The sequence below is a fragment of the Vulpes lagopus genome, chromosome 7 (assembly GCF_018345385.1).
Source record: "Vulpes lagopus strain Blue_001 chromosome 7, ASM1834538v1, whole genome shotgun sequence".
Taxonomy (NCBI): Eukaryota; Metazoa; Chordata; class Mammalia; order Carnivora; family Canidae; genus Vulpes; species Vulpes lagopus.
The window spans coordinates 8,204,190-8,225,584 of NC_054830.1; the positions used below are offsets into that span (position 1 = coordinate 8,204,190).

General features: G+C 55.3%; 3 protein-coding genes across 11 annotated transcripts; 2 read left to right on the forward strand and 1 right to left on the reverse strand.

Moving 5' to 3' along the window:
• Positions 1-843: 843 nt before the first annotated feature.
• Positions 844-3,290, reverse strand: TMEM205 (transmembrane protein 205). Of its 2 annotated transcripts, none has more exons than XM_041764464.1 (4): positions 3,163-3,290; positions 2,492-2,600; positions 2,222-2,385; positions 844-1,211 (listed from the first exon to the last, which is right to left on the reverse strand). In XM_041764464.1, exons 2-4 carry the CDS (start codon positions 2,589-2,591, stop codon positions 906-908), a joined length of 570 nt encoding a protein of 189 aa, XP_041620398.1. In that variant the 5' UTR covers positions 2,592-2,600; positions 3,163-3,290; the 3' UTR covers positions 844-905. The 2 variants fall into 2 exon arrangements, with proteins under 2 accessions (XP_041620398.1, XP_041620399.1); XM_041764465.1 differs by having other exon boundaries at positions 3,064-3,190.
• A 142-nt stretch (positions 3,291-3,432) lies between these two features.
• Positions 3,433-9,513, forward strand: CCDC159 (coiled-coil domain containing 159). 6 transcript variants are annotated; one of them, XM_041764458.1, is made up of 13 exons: positions 3,433-3,573; positions 5,128-5,246; positions 5,358-5,581; positions 6,304-6,337; positions 6,638-6,726; positions 6,809-6,890; positions 7,082-7,277; positions 7,889-7,956; positions 8,033-8,109; positions 8,450-8,571; positions 8,783-8,865; positions 9,173-9,286; positions 9,447-9,513. In XM_041764458.1, the coding sequence occupies exons 1-13, from the start codon at positions 3,563-3,565 to the stop codon at positions 9,449-9,451; spliced, it is 1,224 nt and encodes a 407-aa protein (XP_041620392.1). In that variant the 5' UTR covers positions 3,433-3,562; the 3' UTR covers positions 9,452-9,513. The 6 variants fall into 6 exon arrangements, with proteins under 6 accessions (XP_041620392.1, XP_041620391.1, XP_041620396.1 ...); XM_041764457.1 differs by having other exon boundaries at positions 5,156-5,246; XM_041764460.1 differs by having other exon boundaries at positions 3,476-3,580.
• Positions 9,514-9,654: 141 nt separating this feature from the next.
• On the forward strand, positions 9,655-18,300 carry PLPPR2 (phospholipid phosphatase related 2). 3 transcript variants are annotated; one of them, XM_041764454.1, is made up of 10 exons: positions 9,655-10,190; positions 11,433-11,553; positions 12,393-12,472; positions 13,177-13,365; positions 13,477-13,612; positions 14,412-14,683; positions 15,616-15,792; positions 16,360-16,482; positions 16,792-16,843; positions 16,977-18,300. In XM_041764454.1, the coding sequence occupies exons 1-10, from the start codon at positions 10,008-10,010 to the stop codon at positions 17,318-17,320; spliced, it is 1,677 nt and encodes a 558-aa protein (XP_041620388.1). In that variant the 5' UTR covers positions 9,655-10,007; the 3' UTR covers positions 17,321-18,300. The 3 variants fall into 3 exon arrangements, with proteins under 3 accessions (XP_041620388.1, XP_041620390.1, XP_041620389.1); XM_041764456.1 differs by having other exon boundaries at positions 16,360-16,466; positions 16,977-17,148; XM_041764455.1 differs by lacking the exon at positions 9,655-10,190 and having other exon boundaries at positions 10,420-11,607.
• Positions 18,301-21,395: the final 3,095 nt, after the last annotated feature.

Here is a 21,395-nt window from a genome sequence, read left to right on the forward strand (position 1 = left end):
TTTTAAAAAAATTGGTACCTCACAGGACTGTGTGAAGGCTCTGACCTGAGTTAGGATCTCGAAAGTGCGATGCTCCACCCTAAAGTGGTCTAGGTCCCTGCGAAATACCCTGAAGGGCTCTTAGAATTAAACCGTTTACAGGTAAGGAAATGGAGCCTCAGAGAAGGGCACCTCTTTGACTGAGGCCACACAATGAGGAAATTCTCACATCCAGGCTCAGATGAGGCTCCAGAATTTTCTTCAAGCCATGAGAACATCTGTGGGCTTTGCTGGAGTCAAATCCCATCAACTACACCTAAAGCAACTTGAACTCTGAATCCCCATTGCTTCATGGGAACAATTGTAGCTCCCTCCAAGGGCTGCCACATGGGTGAATGGAGAGGACATGCATCAGGAAGGGCCAGCATATGATCAGTAACAAGCAGCCCCAAAGTCTCCATGGCACTCGACACCCAAGGTGTTCTTCTCACTCACACTGGTCATTGTGGTGAAGGAAAAATGTAGCTAATCATGCACTGGCTTGTACACTTCTCTTTGGAAGTGACTCTGTTCACATTTCCTTGGCCAATTTGGCAAGTCATGCAGCCATCCCCAGTGTCAATGGGGTGGGAAATATGATCAAATCAGCTATTGTTATAATAATACATGGTACATACGATGGTTAGTGCCATGCCTGGCACACAGCAGGTACTCAGTAAATGGACACTTTACAGGAAGAGCTTAGGGTCTGTAATGACTAACACTCCAAATCCTGCCACATGAATATGGTGACGAAGGCCCTCAGCTCTACCTTCGCCCACCCCTCTTCCTGCTTTCCAGTTGGGAGAAGAATGACAGCAGCCATTTCCAAAGAAGTGTTTATTAAACATTTGGGGCCTCAGCGGGGCCAGAGAGGAAGTGAGTGCTTAGAGGCTCCTGAGGCTCAGGGCAAGGCCTGCAAGACAGATCCCATTGCTCAGGAGGCAGCCCAGATTGCAAATGGAAGACAGGCCATGGTAGCGGAAAAAGGTCTGGCGGAGGACACTGTACTTGGGGTCTTGCCCTCGCAGCTGGCGGTAGGGGTCGGGGCCCTGGTGGCTTCCAGGCACCTCCCCACCCAGGCCCCGCTCCTTCTCCACTGTGTGCAGGGCCCACATGGCAGCTGTGGTGCGAGGCTCCAGCCAGCGGGCGTTGATAGTGGACAATGTGAGGCTCAGGAACAGCAGGCAGAGCTGGTAGGGTGGTGGAAGGAGGACAAGGTGAATCATGCCGAGGGGGCAGGAGGGATCCTAGGGAGGGTCCTCCTGCATCCTCAAAGCCCAGAGGTGGGTGGGAGACAGTATTAGGTCAAAGCCAGGCCTCCCTGTCCTTCCCCAAACCCAGTCTAGAGGCCCCAAGCAGAGCTCCCGGCTCCTAGCTTTCATACCCTAAAACCAGCAGCTCCAGCACCATGTCCTCTATTCTCTCCCAAAACCTTCTGAGCCTCTCCTCCTCTGATACCCAGACTGGAAGTTTCCACAACACAGCCTTACCTCCTCCCCTCCTGCTGCCCCAAACTGGGGGCATCTCAGGGCAGAACCTCTCTTCCCCAAATTGGGCAGAGCACCAGAACTGTCCCCCACCACCGGCCAAAAAGAGCCTAAGACAGGGCCCATCTCCTCTATGGTCCCTGCCCAGACTCCAGAAACTGAGATTGGGCCCACAGGAGTGAATAGAAAATCCTTGAGGTTCCAGTTACCCATAATCCTCTCCTGACTCTTGGGGATTATTCTTGAAATCCTTGTCAGGCCTCACCTGCCCACATCTGAGGAACATAACAGGGGCAGGAGGAGGGCAGGATGCAGAAATATGAGATGCAGAGATGGTTCCCCTGCCTTGTGGCTAGGAAAATGTGTCGATGGGAGTGGGGTATTGTAAATTCCCAGTCAGGCTGGTTTTTAAACAAAGAGCTGGGGTCACTGCCCGAACCCAGCTGAGTCACCACAACTTGGCAGCAGGCCCAGCCAGGGGAAAGAGAAGGAGCAGCAACCAGCAGAGACACACTGAGGGATAGAAAGGGCTGCTAGGGATGGTTGTGCAGGCTGTGCACTGCTCAAGGGTATCCAGAGCCCAGTTTGGCACCCACCAGGAAGGTGTAGTTGCTTTTTTTGTTTTTTAAATTCTCACAAAGGTGTAGCCATAGGTACTAAGTGGGGTCCTGGGAACGGGTCTCCAGAGGGCAGTGGAGCCCAAGCCCGCATACCTGGCTGGCCTCCCAGAATGTGAGCTGAGCCCAGGCATGTTGTGAAGCCAAGATGCAGAGGTTGATGAAGGCACAGCCCATGGAGATGTGAAAGTATAAAGGGAAGAGTTTGCTTTGCACCAGGCCGAAGGTATGTCGGGGAAGGTTTCGGAAAAGCTGGAAGCCTGTGGGGGTACAGTGAGCCACATGCCTGTTAGGACGCTTCCCAGTACCCCTCTCATTCTTGTCTCCACCCTGGGTACCCATGATGTCCAGGTGGGGGGTCCCTACCTGAGATGAAGGTCACCCACATTTGCATGCCCCACGCCCCTGACAAGACCAGTAGATGGACCATCTTAGTCAGGCTTCCAGGATTCCCGCCTTCCTCCATCTTGCAGGCCTGGGAAAAAGGCACCGGGTGTCCCAGAGTTTTACCCTTGCCCCATGGTCTTCAGCCTGTGAGCCTGCTCGAGGCCAGGATCACGGCCAACCCAGGAGAGATCAAGGGATACCAGGCCGGGGAATGGGGGTGGGGAAGACCCAGAACAATCCCGAGACAACCTCTAGCCCAGTCTCTCCAAATGTCAGCCCTCAGGATCTCAGGCTTTCAGGACCCCCAGCATCCGCGCCGTCTCCGAGACTCGAAAATTTCAGTTAGCCCCAGCAGCTCAAACTCCCAGCCCTGGGTATTCAGAGATTCCCCGCGGGGACTCCCCAAAATCAGCCCAGGGACCTAATTGTAACCGTAAGGACGCCTGCTGTCATCTCAGGATCCCAGATATCACTATGAAGGTCCCCAAAGCACCCCTGGACACCCCCATCTAATGCTGGGAAACCCCAAATCTCACGCCGAGGACACCGACCCTATCACTGCACCCAGACCTCAACCCGCAGCACCCAGGAACCCGAGAACAGGCGTGCCAGGGCCAGATCTCGGGGGCCGGGCGGGCTGGGCCAGCTACCTCGCTCCGGCGCTCCCAGGTGGCCCGCGGACCTCTTCAGTCACCTCCAAGAATTCATCCCGCCTCCCAGCTAAGCCTGAAGCCAATTGGACGGTAGAGCTGCCGCCTCCCGCACCGCCCTCCTTAGATACTGACTAATCGATTAGCGGAAACCAGCTGGAATCCCGCCCCCTCGTCTGGATTTTATCCAATTACATCGCGGCTCCTAAGATCTGCGGAAACGGGAAGGCGCCAATAAGGTCTTGGGCTGCATCGGCGGGGGCGGAGCTAAAATGCCAGCCACACCCCTCTCTGTGACTCTACCTTTAGGCTTTGCGCGTTTTAATGCGATGGTGTCCCCACGGGATCAAATTTCAGCGTCACAGCTGGGGACTGGCTTCGCGGTCCCTGAGGGGAGAGCATGAGCAGGTGGTATGTGGTAGGTGGGGGTGGAAGGGGGTCTGGAGCCCGGCGGGCTCAGGATTCTCGGCCCGGGGGGCGGGGCTCAGGGTAATGGCTCCGCCCCCTTCCCCCAAGAATTCTCCCGGAGACAGCGGGAGAAGCAGCTGATGTGGAAGCGGAAGGGGGAAGATTAAGGGGGAGACGTGGGGGGTGGGGTGGGCTCGACTGGGTACCAGTCTGCAGTTGGAGCTCAGAAGCACATCTTCCCTCTTCCCTTTCAAGCCTCCCAGGGCTCCTGGGGTCCCCAGTTTCCCAGGTTGCCAGTGTGACATTCCGAGGACAGTTTCCCACTATTGTATGTCAGGCACTGGCATAGATTAATTTACTTAATCACAGCAACCCAGCGAGGTGGATCGTATGACATCCCATTTTTTATAGTTGGGGACACTGAGGCATGGAGACATTCGGTAACTCTCCAACATCACACAGCCGGGAAAGGGCGGAGCTAGGATTTGAACCCAGGCCACCCAGGTGGAGAGGCCCCTCGCTTAATCATCCTGCTGTACTGTCTCTGGAAGTGCGGGCCTTCCAAGACAGTGATTCTTGAAGGGGTGGCCTAGAACATTTCAGGCTGAGGAAAAGCTCCTATATCACGACATGGGTGTGAAGACACAGGGAGTGCCTAGGATGGTGCCCAGCACTCAGTAAGGTGCTCAGAAAATAGGAACTTAAAAACAAAAAAAAAGGATTAGGGAAGATTTCACAGAGGAAACGTTGAGGAGAGTGTTGAAGGGTGCATTGCTGACTTCCAGGAGGACTGGGCCAGAGGGAGGACACCAGACAGCCCAGCAAGGGCAGAAGAGAAAGCCCTGGAGGGTGGGCTTTCTAGCTGAGTGTGCATCAGGACAAAATGCCCTTCACCTGGAAGTTTTTCCAGACAGGCCTGCCCCAGGTCCCCATCTGTGCCAGCCCTGACAACACTGGAATGTTGAACAGGGGGTGTGAATGTGAGACCCAGAACTGGGTTTTCTCCCGTTCCCAGCCTCACCTAGGACAGGGCTTCAGCTCCAGTTCTGCTAACATTTACTGGATAGATATGCCCTGCGCCTCCTGCTCATGCTCCATGGCTCCCACTTACTTGGGAGCCAGACCTCAACTTCCCTGCTTGGCTTCCCATCCCTTGCTTGAACCGGCCTGCTAGCCTCCTACTGGTTCCTCTTGGACCCTACCTTCTACCATCTGGGAATTTACTAGCATAGAGCATGTGGTTCCATGCCTTGAGCTTTTGCCCATGCTGTTTCCTGCCAGGAATGCCCTTCCTTTGGTTCCCAATGTTAAGATCCTTTTTTGCTTTTAGGCTCTTCTGAGGCCTCACTCACTCCTGTGAGGGTCTTCTGGATCCTTCTCACTACCCCGCCCAATGCCTAGGGCTGGGATCATCTTTCATCCAGCTTCTGCTCCTGCCATAACTGGGAGGCCCTGTGTTCAAGGCTGAGGCCTCTCTGGGGGTATTAGGGGAAGGTCTGGGAGTGTCAGGACATGAGGGCTGGTCTCAGTGCAGCCCCCTGTCCCCCCTTGTTGAAGCGACCCTCTTCTGGCTGGCCTACCCCAGGACCCTGACTACTCTCTGCCCTGCTGCTGCTCATCTCCCTTGCCCTCCAACGTGTGTTTGCCTGCTAACAGGAAGGGTGACAAGTACTGGGGTTTGTTGAGGGGCTTCCCTGGGGCTGGGGAGCAGGGAGGGGCTGGAGTGCTCTGGGCTGGTCCTCAGAAAAGCCTCCCCCCCCATTCTCCCAACCCCACCCCCTGTCCAGGCTCTTCCTCAGACAAGACCTTGGATTATACGATTCACTGGTCCAGGACCCCAGAGCCAGAGATCTTGGGGCCAGCTCCTGAGAACACAGTGCCGGGTATAGACTGGAGGCTAGAGAGAGACTTGGAGCCTCAGTCGTCTGGGTCTCCCATCATCCAAAACCCAGACTCACAGGAAGAGTGTAATGACCAGGACCTTCTGAAGAGGCATCAAAACATCGCTAAGGTCACCCCCACCTGGGAAACCCCTCCCAGCCACACCACAATCTGCTACTGTGGGGCTTAGGGAGGGGGCCGTCGCAGTGGGTGGCGTGTGGGGGTCTTTCTCAGGAACCCTCACAATGTGTGACTTCAGCACCAAGAACAGCACCCAACGCTCAGCCCGCCGACACTAAAAACATCTTAAATGAATGGATGAAGGGATGTGCGATTGTGTTTCTTAGTCGGTCTTGTCTGTGATATTTTGTGGGTATGAGTGCCTGTGTGGCTGTGGTCGTGCTTGTGTGTCTGAGTTGGGTGTAAGTGGATGCCCTGGGCCTTACCACCTGGCACGCATGGCTGTGTCTGAGCTTGTGTGGCCATAGTTGTGTTTTGATTATCATGTGTCACTGTGCCTCAATGCTGTTGGAGCTTCCTGGAGACATTGTCTATGTTATTTGCCTTTAAGGAGGAGGGTCATTACCTGAGCCCAAGCCAGAGACAGGGCTCCACAGGTGTGCTGTCAGGGGCAGCCCCAGGCCTGCACACATAGGGAACAAACCACACAAGCATACTTTTGACCATGTGTGGGCTAGTCGGGGCGGGGTGGGGTGGCATGCCCATGCATGGAGGCAGCTTTGCCTGCACTCTGTAGACCCAACTCCTACCCACCCCCCACACAATGGGTTGGGATGTGCAAGGAGAAGCACAGGGATGAATCTCTACTACCCTCATGTCCCCCTTTCCTAGAAGCCCTTGGAGACCAACTCTTCCAAAACCAAAGGTGAGAACCCTCCCTCCCAACAAGGCTATGTGCAGATGACCTGCCAGTTCTTACTTCCACCCTCTGGCCTCGCCTGGGAGGAGCCACACTATTGCTGCCCACTTAGCCCTGTCCCAGCCTCAGCTGAGTCTTGCCCCTGACCTTGTGACCCACTCCTGTCCCAACCTTAGCCTCAACAGACCCCAGCTTTTTACTTGTGCCCACCCCTCTCCCTCCTCTGAGCTTCTGCTGACCTCTGACCTGACCTCACCCCTTGCCCCACCACTCCTAGCCTCAGCTGACCCTTACCTCTGCTCATAGTTAAGTCCACCATGATGATTCCTGACTCCCAGAAGCTCCTGCGATGCGAACTGGAGTCACTTAAGAGCCAGCTACAGGCCCAGACCAAGGTGAGGCTCCTCTGCCCTGCCCTCAGCAACCTTTGGCCCTATTCCCTTGCTCCTGCCCCCAAGCCTGTTCTCTTCCCTGCAGGCTTTTGAGTTCCTAAACCACTCAGTGACCCTGTTGGAGAAGGAGAGTTGCCTGCAGCAAATCAAGATCCAACAGCTTGAAGGTGAGAACTGGCCAAGGGTCAAAGTCAGGCTAGAGGCTGGATGCTGTTGGGGTCAGCTGGATTAGCCCAAGGCGAAAGAAGCTGAGTGTGTCTAGGTTCAGAGTCAGGTCTGTCCAGGTTTAGGGTGAGTTGGGTTCAAAGCTGGGCTCAGGGGTGGTTGGGGCTCAGTCATGATCCCATCTAATCTGCAGAGGTGCTGAGCCCTATGAGCCGCCTTGCAGAGAAGGAGGGACACAAGTGGGTCTTGGAGCAGGGACAGCAGGAGCTGTATGGGGCCCTGGCTCAAGGCCTTCAGGGGCTCCAAAAGACCCTGCATGACAGCGAGGAGGTGCAGAGGGCCCGCACCACCCGCTGCCTACAGCTGCTGGCCCAGGAGATCCGGGACAGGTGGGCATCAGCAGGAGGGCAGCCTGGAAGCTGTGGGAGGGAAGGGAGGCTGGGGAGAGGGAACCAAAGGTGGGATGTGGGATGAGGCAAATGGGAGAGGCCTGAGTAAGGTAGCCAGGGGGTCAGGGAAGGCTTGAGGGACAAGACTGGGGGATGAGGAGGCGGTGGAGAGGTGTGGGAATCTGGGAGGCCAGAAGGCAGGGAAGACAGGAAGCTGGAGATGGGATAGGGAGGGAGGCCAGGGGTTCAGGAAACTGGAGGTGATATGGGAAGTTGGAAGGAGGAGAGATTGAGGGTGGCAGAGGCTGGGGAGTATGGGAGGTCTGAGGTGACAGGGGCCAGGCAAGGAGAGGCTGAGAGAATGGGAAGCTTGAGGTCAGGAGGAGAGAACACAGGGCTGGGGGAGTGGAGGTGTGGGAGTAGCAGTAGGAGGGGCAAGCTGGGCCGGCAGATTGGGGGAAGGGACAGACCCTGGGGGGATGGGTAGCTGGGACAGGAGATGGGAACAGATGGGAACAGGAGAGTTGGAGGAGACTTGAGGAGGCAGGTTGGCAAATGTGAGGCCAAAGGCTGAGCAGGGAGTGTGGGTCTAGGCTGCACTATCCCCTCAGCAAGAAGTTCCTGTGGGAGGAGCTGGAGCTGGTGCGGGAGGAGGTGACCTTCATCTATCAGAAGCTCCGTGAGTGCCTGGAGCCCACGGCCAGGAGGGGGGTTCTTCTGCAGCTCTGGCCCCCCTGAGTCCCCTCCCCCCACAGAGGCTCAGGAGGAGGAGATCACAGAGAACCTGATGAACATCCGGAAGATGCAGAAGACACAGGTGAAGTGCCGCAAGGTGAGCAGAGAAGGTGGGACCCTGTGTGAGTTGGGGACATGGGACTCTGCTGGCCTCCACCTTTGGACTGGTGCCAGAAGGGCTAGGTTCCAATCTCAGCTCGGCCACTTAACTGCTGTGTGACTGTGGTCAAGTCATTTCACTTCTCTGGGCTTCAGTTTCCTCATCTGTATGATGGGCATGACTTGGCATCCCTACCTGAAGGGGTAGCTGCGTGAACTGTATGTTATACAGTTTGAGGGCAGCCTGGCATATAATAAGTGCTAAGTAAGGATCACTTTTCACCATTATTGTTATTATTATTGTCGTCTCACACACACCTCCTACCCCCTGGCCTCAGGTCCTGACCAAGATGAAGCAGCAGGGGTATGAGACATCCAACTGGCCGGAGACTGAGGAGATGCCACCAGGAGGCAGTGGCTCCTGGAGGGATGACCTCCAAAAGGAACTGAGTGACATATGGTGATGTCCTGTTCCCACTCTAACCTCTGACTCCTGAACCTCATCTTTCTTGCCCTTCTACAAATCAGATCAAGCAATGACTACCAGAACCTGGAACCCACCTGAATCCAGGCCTCCCTTTACCCCCAGCCCCTGATCCCCAGCATGTCCCCCACCCAGCCCTGAGCAGTCAGAAGTCTCCCAGGATCCCCAGCTCCCCATCTCCCTGCAGGTCCGCTGTACACTTGCTGCAGAACTCCTTTGATGGCTTCACCATGTCCACAGGGGGCTGCCTCAGGGCCTCGAACATCAGGGGTGAGGGGGGATGATGCACTCTGGAGTGTGGGGAGGTCATGTTCAGAGGCTGTATTTGGGGGTCATATATGTTGGGTCTTGTTCTAGGGTCACTCAAGGATTTCCATTCTGGGGTCACTCAAGGTCACTGGGATCTTTTTGGGGACCAGTGGGGTAAAATTCAAGGGTCACTGAGGTCATACTTTGGTATCATGTTGGGTCACATTCAAGTGACATAAGGGACACTGGCCCTTGATCATGATCCCACTCATGGGTCACACTCAGGTTTGTGGGTGAAAGGCCAGAATTGCACCTGTCCCTCCCACAGGCTATAAGGGGCACCGAAGCTTGTGTCCTCAGCTCCCCTCGTGGGACTCAGACTCAGACTCAGACCAGGACCCATCCCAACCACCGTTCAGCAAGAGCCGCTCCTTCCCACCTGGTACAGATCCTCCCCTGCCTCACCCCACCTTTCCTCTCCTGGCCCACCCTGGAATGCTGCAGTATGGACCCTCCCAGCTCCCAACCTGGGCATCTGCTCCCTGACCTCCAGCCCTGGGGTCCTCTGGACTAAGCTGGGACCTCATCCACTCTCTCCACAGCCTGAGCAGCGGGGACTGCTCTCCCTGAAGACCCCTCCAGAGAGAAAATAAACTAGCCACGACCCTCTTCCACCTGTGGACTGTTGCTCCTGATGCTTCCTGTGCCTGAGAATGACCCCCCACACATACACACATCTGGTTTACTTTCCAGTGTTGGGGAGGGTGTGGGGGCCCCAGAGGCTGTTCAGGATGTGTAGGTTTAGGGTCAGGGGAGTGTGAGGCCAAATTTCATATATAACAAGGTCAGGGGTCCAGATATGGGTATACAGACAGGCTCTTGAACACTGGCCAGCAGGGATCCTTTCTGGGGGGGCCCTGGCGCTCTAGTCTACTGCCCAAAAGGGGAAACTGAGGCACAGGAAGGGAGGGTCGAGGTTCAGGGTCACGCTCTCACCCTGCCCTCCTCTTCCCCTCAGCGCCCCCACCGCCTAGTTCTCCCTCAACCTGCATCCTTCATTCCCTCCCAAATTTGTCTTAACACTTTCTCGGGTGCCCAAGAGCAACAGAGGCCCCGCCCCGGATCATGCTAATGAGACGCCGCGAGTCCCCGCCCCACGGATTATGCAAATGAGGCGCTCGGAGGCCCCGCCCCTCGCCCCTTCGCTGAGTCTGCGCGGCGCTGCCGGGCCGACGGCGTCTCCCATCGCTCCGTCCGCCCGCGGGGCCTGCCGTCCGGTGGTTCGTCCTGCCGCCCGGGTGACGTCTAAGCGGAGCGGGGCCTCAAACCGTGACAGCCTCGACCCGGTGAGGGAGAGGGGCTTGGGGCGCTCCCGGCACCCCCCCTCGCGGGCTACCGACCCTCGGTCTGTGTGTCCGGCCAGGGTTCAGCTCCTGCGGGTCGGGTCCCCTGTGGGTCCGGCGCGGGGAGGGGGAGGGGAGGCCGTGAGCTGGGGCTTGAGAACCGGGCTCGGGGAGGGGAGCGTGGAGAGGGGACCCCGGGCCCGAGAAGCCGAGCGGCGGTGGTGAGGGTGCTTGTGATTGTGTGGTTGTCGTTTTGTGTCCCTGTGTGGTTGTATAACTGTAATTGTGCGGCTTTGGGGATGCCTGTGTGGTCTGTGTGGTGTATGTGTGACTCTCCTGTGGCTGTCATTGTGTGGCTGTCATCATGGGTGTCACTCTGAGGGTGTGTGTGGCTGTGTTGTTGTGACTGCTCTCCCTGTGAGTGTGTCTGTACGGTTGTGTGCATATGACTGCCATTGTGTGTTCCTTCTGATGGTGTGTGGGGGCCCATTTATATGTTTCTGTGTGTGGCTGTGCTCATGCGCCTTTCTTGTGTGGCTTGGTGTGCAAATCCGTGTCATGGTCCACATATGTGCCCTTGTGTGGCCATGTGGCTGAGCTGTGGATGACATCGTCTCTCCTATGAGTGTGTGGATGAGAGACTGTTAATGTGTATGGCTGTCATTGAGTGCCTGGTAATTGGGGGTGTGACTCTGTGACCGGTTTGTGACCCCCATTGTGTGTGGTGACTCTTTTTGATGTAACTCTTAAGTGTGTCGGGAGCCCTGAGGCTATGTCCCTGATGATAGTGAGGTGGGTGCTTGTGTGGGGCTGTATGCGGGGCTGTGAAGTGTGTGAAGGACCTCCTCTTGTGTCCCTGTGACTGTGTGTGTGTGTGGGGGGGAGGTTGTTTGATCTGTGTGGGTGTCAGTGACAGGCCGTGTGCACACTGTGCCATGTGTGTGAGTGTACAGTTGTGTGTAGTGGGTGTTGGGCACCTGTCTGAATGAGCAGGCCTGTCTTGTTCACCACAAGCAAAGTGCCTAGAACCCAGCAGGCACTGGATCCTTGTTGGTGGGATGGACACATGCTATACTGTGTGTGTGTGTGTGTGTGTGTGTGTGGTGTTTGAGATGGAAGTTGTGGCTGAGTTGTGTATTCTAGGGATGCCAGCATGTGTTATTGTGTCTCTGGAAGGGTGAGGGGCCGTGGCCAGGTGGGCATCTGAGATCTCTGGTGACCCTCACCCCACATGTCACACTGCAGAGCAAGCTGCGTGGATGGGGCACTGGACCCAGAGTGCCTACCCTCACCTTCCTGGGCCTCAGTTTCCACATCTGTGCAATGGGGGTGACCATCCCTGCCCTGCTGGCCGCCAGGAGCGGCTGTGAGTCTGTGGGTGTGGCGGAGGCCTGTGGGAAGCCATAGGGCCCTTTCACAGGTGAGGTCAGCCTGGGAGAATGGGTCGAGCAGGTGTGTCTATGTTGGCCCATCAGTGCCGGGGACTGAGGTTAGATTGGGGGGTGTGGGGGCTTGTTGGGAGAAGATAGCCCCCTTATGATACAGAGAGGCAGACAGGCTGGGAAGAGGGGGAGAGGGAGAAGCAGCTGGGATAGAGGGAGGGCCTGGCCATCAGCCCGAACCAGTCAGGTGTAGCCCACGGGGACAGGAGAGAGAGGCCCCTGTGGGCCATGGGGGAAGAGACTCAGAGGAGGACCCTGGGGGGGGATGGGGTACACAGAACATGGGATGCCTTGTAAAGCACACGGGGAAAGAGGACGAGGTCCCCTAAAAACCCATGGGGTTTGTGAAAACTTCTAAGTGGGTCCTTCTCTATGGGCCCTTCTTAATGGGAGGGGTCCCATTAAGCTGGAGAAGTGTCTTCTAAAGGCTGAGGGGAGGTGACTTGTATGGTAAGGAGGAGTGGCCCTCCTGAAAGGCCTGGGGTCCGAATCTCCTATGTGGGCTCTCGGGGGAGAACACCACTATAGAATCTCTGGGATCCCTGGCGGAGGATGAGCTGAGCTGGTGGTGTCAGGGGAGGCCTCCTACGGGCAGGGGCCTGGATATTCAGAGTCATGGCCAGAAGGCCCAGTGGGTGGAGCTCAGGCTCCTTTGTAGTAGTTCTGGGGCCCTGATGTGGCCAGAGGACTCTACTCAGGCAGGTGACCAGAGCCTCCCCCTAGACCCCTCCCTGGCCGTCCCATTCCCTCCCCACCTCCACAGGCCCGGCCTTCACCATGGCAGGAGGGAGACCCCAGCCGAAGAGGAGTTTCTCCATCATTCCCTGCTTTGTCTTCGTGGAGGTGAGGAACACAGTAACTCTCCCCCCCCCCCCCCCCCCCGCACACCCCCAGGCTCCCTCCCAGACCCTCAGCAGGGAGGAGGAGTGTTTAGAAGTGACACTCCCAGAGTTCCAATCCCTCTCTGCGCATCCTGACCGCAGAACTCTGGGCACCTCACGTACCCTCTTGAGTTTCAGTTTCCTTGGCTGTCAAATAGGCATAATTAGGGTCCCTTTCTTCCAGGCCACTTATGAAAGTAAAATGTATTAATTCATGGAAGACGTTTAATATGTCCTGCCCCCACTAACGGTTGTACTTCTGGGAGCTGCTAGCACTTCTACTAGTAGTATTATCTTTCCCCCTGTTGGTCTGGGCCCCAAAACCTGCTAATCCCTCTTTCTGATCTGAGCCCTGGCCCAGTCCTCCCTTGCTCTCTCCCATCCCATCTCTCCTTTCCATTCTACTAGCCCCTTCTCTTTCTCTTCTCCTCTCCCCTCCTCCTCTCCTGTCTTCTCTTTCTGTTTCTCTCTTTGTGCCTCCCAGGTCCAGACCATTCCCCACTTCTCTCTCTCTCTCTCTCTCAGCCTATGTATCTCCAGTCTTGATCTCTCTGTCTCTCCTCCCCATCTCTGTCTTTCTCCATCTCTGTTTCTCTCACCATGGCCCTGGATTGGACCTGAACTTGTCTCTCCTCTCTCTGTCTCCCTGCCGTGACTGGGTGGCAGTCAGTGCTTCTGGGCATCGTGGTCCTGCTTGCCTACCGCCTGGAGTTCACGGACACCTTCCCCGTACACACCCAAGGGTTCTTCTGCTATGACAGTACCTATGCCAAGCCTTACCCAGGGCCTGAGGCTGCCAGCCGAGTGCCTCCTGCACTCATCTATGCCCTGGTCACTGCTGGACCCACCCTCACGGTGAGACTGGGGGTAGCCTTGGTCAGACCCAGGTGACAGGAGGGCCAGGTGGAAGTGGGAGGAGGGTTGGATTTGAAGGCCAGGAAGACCCTGCCTTGATCTTGCCCACAGATCCTGCTGGGGGAGCTGGCGCGTGCCTTTTCCCCCGCGCCACCCTCAGCCATCCCCATCATCGGGGAGAGCACCATCGTGTCTGGGGCCTGCTGCCGCTTCAGCCCCCCACTGCGGAGGCTGGTCCGCTTTCTGGGTGAGTGATGCGGCCAGGGGGCTCAGCAGAGGAGATATGGGTCAGATTCAGCCATAATAATTTTATAGGGAAGAGGGCCTAGAACTGCCATGATGGTGACTTCTTGAGGCAAAGAGGGATGTGGCAAAGGCCAGGCAGAATGGAGGTTCTAGGGACAATGGTCGGGCCTAAGCCAACACTGGTGGCAACTGTGAGGGCCCCAGATTGCTACAAGGAGAGTCTCAAGGCAGAAAAGGGGAACGCAGGCCCAGGCCAAACACCAGCCCACCCTCCACCTCACCCCGAGCAGGAAGGGGAGACCCTACTGTGCGGTCACAGCCACAGTTGGTGGCCATGGTACAGGAGAAGGGCAGAGCTCATACAAAATGGTAGTTCCTGTGACCAAGGGCTGATTGTGGGTCCAGGGAAAAAGTGATCAACTCAGTATTAGTGAGTCCAGGGCAGGTGTAAAGAGGCCCAGAAATGCCATCAGGATGGTCCTAGGAAGTTCCAGACATGGGCCCAATCCTGATGTAATGCTGTTGAGGGATCATATCCCAGCTATATTAGGGTTCCCAGGGAGCATCCTCTCCTGACATAGTAGTCCAAGGGGGACAGAAGCAAGAGGCTCAAAGTACCCTCATGGTGGTCCCAAGAGGAGAGGACCTTGACCCAGTGATAATGGTATATGGCTTTAGGGGGGTTCCCAGCTGTGTTAATGATGGTCACAGGAACAAGGTGCCCACATAGGGGCTCACAGGAGAAGGGCCCTGGACTATCAGGGGCCCAGCATGAACTCCTTCTCCCACCCCACCCCCAGGGGTCTACTCCTTCGGCCTCTTCACCACGACTATCTTCGCCAATGCGGGGCAGGTGGTGACTGGCAACCCTACGCCGCACTTCCTGTCCGTGTGCCGCCCCAACTACACGGCTCTGGGCTGCCCACCGCCCTCACCGGACAGGCCAGGGCCCGACCGCTTCGTCACTGACCAGGGTGCCTGTGCCGGCAGCCCCAGCCTGGTGGCCGCTGCGCGCCGTGCCTTCCCCTGCAAGGATGCCGCCCTTTGCGCCTATGCAGTCACCTACACAGCGGTGAGCCCCAGAATAGGGGCACAAAAGTGGGGGGTGGCCAGTGGGCAGGAGGCCACTCTAGGATGGAACCTCTGATTCCTTCCCAAGGTAAAGTCATTCCCTGGTGCTGTGACACTGTCCCTAGGGTGGCCCCACTCCTCTGCTGGCCTCCCAGAGTCTGAGTTTGTTGCTGTGTTCTTAACTATCTCTTTTGGGTCTGGCCGTGCCTCCTGGCCTAGGAATGCCACACCCAAAGGAGGCTGTTGGCTCTGCCCTGTGGGACCAAAACTGGACTGGAGCACTGGACTCCATTCCCTGGAGCCTACCCATGTCCCCACGATGCTGCAGGTCTTAGCCATTGGCTGGGAGGTTGGATGGGTGGGCTTCCAGCTTCAACCCCTGGAGCCTGGGATGGAGGAGCCCCTGCTTTGTCCTTGCCCTTTCCTGATCTGGCCATGCCCCTGACTTGACCCACTTGGGATATCCCCTGTTCTCAGCTTTTCCCTGGTTTGCACCTCCTGTGGCTTTGACTTCTTTTTCTGGCGCCCAGGACTAGCTTCTGTTCTTGTCAGTGGTCTCCTGGGGTTTGGGGATTCCACCTCCTGGAGTTCCTGGACCAGCCCCTTGGGCTTTGACTCCACCCTCTTGGTTTCTGAAGCTGTGTCTAACCTAGCAGACATCTTTCCCGATCTGTAAATGGTCCTGGGGACACCTGGGTCCCCAACTCTGTCCACTGCTTTTTGGTGCCCTGGCCATGCCCCCATCCCTGAAAGGCCCACTGGAGTGCACGATTCCATCCCCAACCTCCTGTCCCCTGGAGCCCCTCGCCACAGCCTCCAGGCCCAATGCCACTCCTAGGGATTCTGGCCACGGCCTCTAGCCTGGAAGGCAGTGTCCACTTGGGTTCCGCAACTGAGCTGCTGTGTGTCCCCTGACTGGTCTGGCTCCCGCAGATGTACGTGACTCTGGTATTCCGCGTGAAGGGCTCCCGCCTAGTCAAACCCTCGCTCTGCCTGGCCCTGCTGTGTCCTGCCTTCCTGGTGGGCGTGGTCCGCGTGGCCGAGTACCGCAACCACTGGTCTGACGTGCTGGCGGGCTTCCTGACGGGTGCTGCCATCGCAACCTTTCTGGTGAGCCACCTCGCCATCCATTCCAGTGTGGGAGACCCTCTATCAGCTCTCTGACCCTGGAAGCAGGACCACATGATAGTGAAGGGTGTGGACCCTGTGGTGACCTTGGGCAAGTCCCTTAGCCTTACTAGTCTGCCTAGATGTTCTCATCTGAGAAGTGGGGTGACAGGGCCAGGACCAGGGCAAGATGACTGAGGTCCTTGCTTTGAGGGCAGAATCTAAAGGGCTGCCCAAACACTCCGTAATCAAGATTAATAATGTTTGAATGAGGTATATTTAAAAACCAAAATTCATGCAAAAACATAATGTCCAAAATATCAAAAACTTAATGACAGGATCAGATCCTGCTTTGTACCATTTGGCTTTACTTGCCTCCCCCTAGTCAGGGCCCTGTGGAATAAATAACAGTAGTACCTACCTCTTAGTAAAATGGCACATAAATGTCCTGAGAAAATGTTGACTAAAAACCTGAGCCTCAGTTTCCTTATCTGAAAAATGGGGATGGTATGTACACAACTCCTACGTTATTGGCTTTGGGCCTCACATGTCTCTCTCGCTCTGTCCCAGGTCACCTGTGTCGTACACAACTTCCAGAGCCGGCGGCCCTCTGGCCGAAGGCTCTCCCCATGGGAGGACCTGGGCCAAGCCCCCACCATGGACAGCCCCCTCGAAAAGTTAAGTGTGGCCCAGGTAAGGGGGGCCGGGGTCTCCTCCCGGCTGGAGAGGGTGGCGGGTGGAGGGGGGCCAAGGAGACAGGAAGTCAGGCAAAATGTTGGGGGGAGGGGTTCTTCAGGCCATGGGGAGATAGAGGGATTGCTTATCTCTGTGGACCTAGGTCCTGGGGGACAATCACCCCAAAGAGAAGGATATGTTGTGGTTAATCCGGGAAAATTCAAGTTGCCTTTTCCACCGGGCTCTCCGCCTGATGAGCCCCCCCATGGCTGTGGCCAGTGGGGCCCAGGGGGCCGCTAGCCCCTTCCCTCTGCCTCTTTGTCTCAGGAACCCGAGGCCTGCAGGCCGCATTCGACACCGGCACGGCTCACCCCATCCAGTGAGTGTCGAGGGAGTGGGGGGATAACCGGGGGGACTTCCAGGTCGCAGTCATTGCCACAGAGGTCTCGCCTATGCTCTCGTGGCCCTCTCCCAAGCTTTCTGATCCCCTGACCTCTGACCCTGACCCCCAGAGTCGCAGAACTGTGCCCGCCGTGGCCACCTGATCCCCAGCTGCGTGTCCTCCAGGGCTCCAGCCATGTGTTCGTCGCCCCGTGTGCCCCGCCCTCGATTGAGGTCTGAGCCGACGCCCCTGCCCCTGCCCTTGCCCCTGCCCGCACCAGCCCCCAGCCAGGGCCCCTCACCCTCCTCCCCTGGACCTGGGGGGCCGGGTGGGGGTGGCGGACGTGGTCGGAAGTTACTGCTGCCCACGCCCCTGCTTCGGGACCTGTACACCCTTAGTGGACTCTATCCCTCCCCCTTCCATCGGGACAACTTCAGTCCTTACCTGTTTGCCAGCCGTGACCACCTGTTGTGAGGCCCCACCACCCTCCCAGAATCAGCCAGGCCCCCATTCCTTCCCTGCCACACGTGTGTGTGCGTGTGCCATGTGAGTGCCAAAGCCCTCTGTGCACAAACCAGCCAAGCCTGGACATTAGAGGCTGGCTGGAAGGACATATGGGGGGGGGCGCCCCCTGCCTCTCTTGCCCTCTGAGACATCCAAGTGGGCATAACTGGGAGGTGGGCCCTTGCCCCAGGACTGCTCTTTTAAGGGCCAAAACCTGACCCCATTGGCCATTGTTCAACCAATGGGAGCCCCCAGTTCTAAAATTTCTACTTAAAAGGCGTTTACACCAACCAATGGGGGCCTCCCCTCACATCTTAGACTCCTCAGGCTAGAGGGTAACTCCAGTTAGTGTTCAGCGTCTGAACAACCAATAGGAGTCCTTGGTTTTCAGAATTTCTAGGATGGGTGGGTATGATTCCAGTCAATGGGGGACCGCCAATGCCCAAGCATGAGCAAAGGAGAGGAGGGAGATGGGGTCATCCTTTGTCATCGAATCCTCTCTCCAAGTCAGAGAGTCCAGCTGGAGCATGGGGGCAGGTTCCCCCATGGCAGGGTCCTTGGGGCACCCCTTCCTCTCTCAGCCCCTCCCTCATGTGCAACCTCTCGCTCAGTCCCTCCCAACTCCCAACTTATACAGGGCTTGCCCCAGTTCAGAGGTTTTGGGGTTCAGGGTGCTGTGTCTCCCCTTGTCTGTGCCCAGGTTGCCCCAAACCCTTCTGTTATTAGGGCTATGGGAAGGGACTTTTTTTTTTTGCCTTGGAATCTCCCCTTGTTCTTTACACTGCCCCCACCCTGGGCCCCAGCCTCGTGCAGATGTGCCACCTTGGTGGGGGGCATGGGTGGAGCAGAGAGGACTCCCCTGCTCCAGGCAGCCAAAGGCAGTGGGCAGAGGAGACACTGCCCCCCTTTCCTGCCCCATCCTTAACTTTAATAAAGACCTGTTTGTAACAGAAGTTTGGCCACCTGCCTTCCTCCTCCCCCAGGTGTTGAAGTGTGGAAGAATTTAATTATGGGTACGTAGATAAGGTGAGATGGGGAGTGTGTTTATTGTCACTGTATATGAGGTGATCATGGAAAAGCAGTGTGGGGTCATTGAGCCAGCAACTTGGGTTTAAATCCTGGCTTAGCATTTCCTGGTTGCATGACTTCAGGAAAGTTAGTTAACCTCTCTGTTCTATTGTTTCTTCATCAGTCAAATGCAGATAGCCCCACAAGCTACATGTAAGACACACAAACACATGGTGAGAGACCTCACCTGACTGTCTCCTCCAGGCAGCTGGCCTGTTTCTGACTGTGGACAGGGTGCAGAGGACACAGGGAATAGGGCGAGGGCACTAGAAACCCCCCATGCCAACCCCACATGGGCTGCATGGATGAGAGCAAGGGTTCTGATTGTGACATTGTGCTGAGACCCAACCCTTGAGGACCCAGTGGAAACCAGGATGGTAGGAAGGGCACAGAGGCATAGACCTCCCCACAACCAACTGGTGGGTCTGAGGGGTATCAGACTGACCATTTGGGGCATGGAGTCATTCAGGAACCAGGAAAGAGTTATGTACTTCTCTTCCCCCCTCATTCTATTCATTCATTCATTCATTCATTCATTCATTCATTCATTCAACAAACACTGTGGATCATCTACTGTGTGCCAGGTGCTGTGTAGTAGGCACAAGAGGCTGTAGCAGGGAACAGAACAGACACACATTTCTGCATCAGGGAGCTAACATTCTAATATGTGAGAGACAGACAAGGTAAATAAGCTAGAGTCACAATTCCAAATTCCAAAAAGGCCTGAAAACCAAAATTTTTTCATAACCCATTTGTGGCAAAACCTGACCTTTACTGACATAAGGTTATTATAGCTGTTATCTACTGAATTTGATGTGAACATTCTTATGTGTCATTGCAGATAAAGAAAAGTGTTTGATTTTGAGATGTTATCCCAGGCCCCACTAGGGATGTTATGTAATGCATAGTATTATACCATAGTACCTTTCAAAAAACCTGAAAAGTTCTGAATTCCAAACTCTAGGATCAAGGGTTTAGGTTAGGGTTTGGGACCTCTGATATATTAGATACGGATAAGTGAGAGAAGAAAATTACAGCTAGAAAAGACAATGAGACAACTTTGGGATGGGGACAGCTTGCAATTTAAAGAGGGGACTCCTAGGTGGCTCAGCGGTTGCGCGCCTGTCTTCGGCTCAGGTTGTGATCTGGGGCTCAGATCACTCAATCTGGAATCGAGTCCTGCATCAGGCTCCCTGCGAGGACCCTGCTTCTCCTCCTCCCTGTGTCTCTGCCTCTCTCTCTCTGTGTCTCTCATGAATGAATGAATGAATGAATGAATGAATGAATGAATAAATGAATAAATAAATCTTTTTTAAAAAAATAAAGAGACATTAAAGAGGGAGAAGAGAGCCATGTAAATATGTCAGGGGGGGAAGGGACATTAGAGGCAGAGAGAACAAGCATGAAATTCCTGAGGTGGCAACCAGCCCACTGTGCTCAGGGAACAGTGAGGAGGCCTGTGCAGCTCAGCTCGAGCCAGGAAGGAGGCTGATAGAGGGTGAGGAGGTGGGGTGGGTGGTGGGTCTGATTGTGGGCCATGGGAAATGAGATGGAAGGTCATAATGAGAGGGCTTAAGGTAGAGGAGGGATAGGACACGGAGCCCCATTCTTCACCAAACAGAGCTCCTATTTCGAGGGATCGCACCCCTGAGAGCCATGTTTCCTTCTGTCGCATGCTAACCTCTCTGCGGGCCAGGAAAGAAGCAAAACTTCAGCACAGCGGACAGCGCTCCAGCCAAACCAGCCAGCGCTGTCCGCGGTCCTGAAATTAAATGCTGGCCACGAAAGGGTAAATAAAGTAGGGGTTGCCAGACACAAGAAACGTTAGGGCCTGTAGAGAGGGTGGTGATGGCCCGCCTCACCTAGTCCACACCCTCATCCTAGGAACCCAGGGATAATTTTAGGCAGAAAACCTAGACTAAGGTATATGTGCTTATTCAAAAGACCTCTTGACGTGCCCCTGTAGGCCTCACAGAATCTAACTGAACTCAACAAAAAACCGAGTTCTGGCTTATAATGTAAGTCAGACCACAACCCTCCTCTTCTCAAACCCTCTTGTGGCTTGCCCACCATGCATCCTGGTAAAAGCCAAAGTTCTCCCGGTGCCTCAGGGCCTTTGCACATAAAGGTGCCACCACTTGCAATTCTCTTCCCTCACACATCTACATGGTTTGCTCCCTCAGCTCCTTCAAGCCTTTTCTCAAGTGTCACCTTCTCAGGCCTGCCCCTATCACCCTATTTCAGATTGCAAAAACCAAACAACTGGTCCTTCCAACTTTTTATCCCCTGTGCAATTTTTTTTTTTTTTTTGCATACACTTGTCATTCACTCACAGGCTATTTAAACTCATTATGTTTAGTGGTCATTATCTTCTCCCTCACTAGGATGTCCATTCCACGAGGACAGAGACTTAATTGTCTTTTCACTTCTGAAGCCCTAGTGCCTAGAACAGGGCCTGGCACACAGATAGGTACTCAATAAAATTTTATGAAATGGATTACTTAATCACTTGTTGCTGAAAAACAAGTGAGAAACAGAGACTATCTCTGAGCTGTCCACTCCCCTGTCCCTTCACACTTTGATCCTCCCTCCTCCTGGGACCTTCTCTACGGTAAGGGTCCTTCTATCAGGACATGAAGACAGGCTTCTGAGACGTGAGAGGAGTACTATGTGTACAAGAAATATGCCAAACATCTGCATCTCTGCCCATGTACTCAGTCTACATTTATGAGCACTTGCTGCGTGCTAAATGCTGTTCCAGGAGCTAGGGGCCCAGCAATGAACAAAAGAAAGAACCTCCCTGGTGGAGCTGACATTCTAGTGAGGAGAGAGGCAATAAGAACATAACGTTGGAAATGACAAGTAATTTGGAAAGAAATATAGATAAGCAGTTAAAATGTGTAGGGCATGCAATTTTACACTAGTGATTAGGGAAAGCCTCTCTGAGTAGGTGATATTTGACCAAGACCTGAATGGA

Bases quoted from the DNA above. Each gene is read 5' to 3' on its own strand.
- TMEM205 (XM_041764464.1), bottom strand. From the start codon at position 2,591: ATGGAGGAAGGCGGGAATCCTGGAAGCCTGACTAAGATGGTCCATCTA. The intron at 2,386-2,491 runs GTAGGGACCCCC...GTACCCCCACAG, and splicing joins GTGGGTGACCTTCATCTCAG to GCTTCCAGCTTTTCCGAAAC. The intron at 1,212-2,221 runs GTATGCGGGCTT...CCACCCTACCAG, and splicing joins CATTCTGGGAGGCCAGCCAG to CTCTGCCTGCTGTTCCTGAG.
- CCDC159 (XM_041764457.1), top strand. From the start codon at position 3,487: ATGCGATGGTGTCCCCACGGGATCAAATTTCAGCGTCACAGCTGGGGA. The intron at 7,278-7,888 runs GTGGGCATCAGC...CTATCCCCTCAG, and splicing joins GCCCAGGAGATCCGGGACAG to CAAGAAGTTCCTGTGGGAGG. The intron at 8,110-8,449 runs GTGAGCAGAGAA...CCCTGGCCTCAG, and splicing joins CACAGGTGAAGTGCCGCAAG to GTCCTGACCAAGATGAAGCA.
- PLPPR2 (XM_041764454.1), top strand. From the start codon at position 10,008: ATGCAAATGAGGCGCTCGGAGGCCCCGCCCCTCGCCCCTTCGCTGAGT. The intron at 13,366-13,476 runs GTGAGACTGGGG...TCTTGCCCACAG, and splicing joins CTGCTGGACCCACCCTCACG to ATCCTGCTGGGGGAGCTGGC. The intron at 16,844-16,976 runs GTGAGTGTCGAG...CCTGACCCCCAG, and splicing joins GGCACGGCTCACCCCATCCA to AGTCGCAGAACTGTGCCCGC.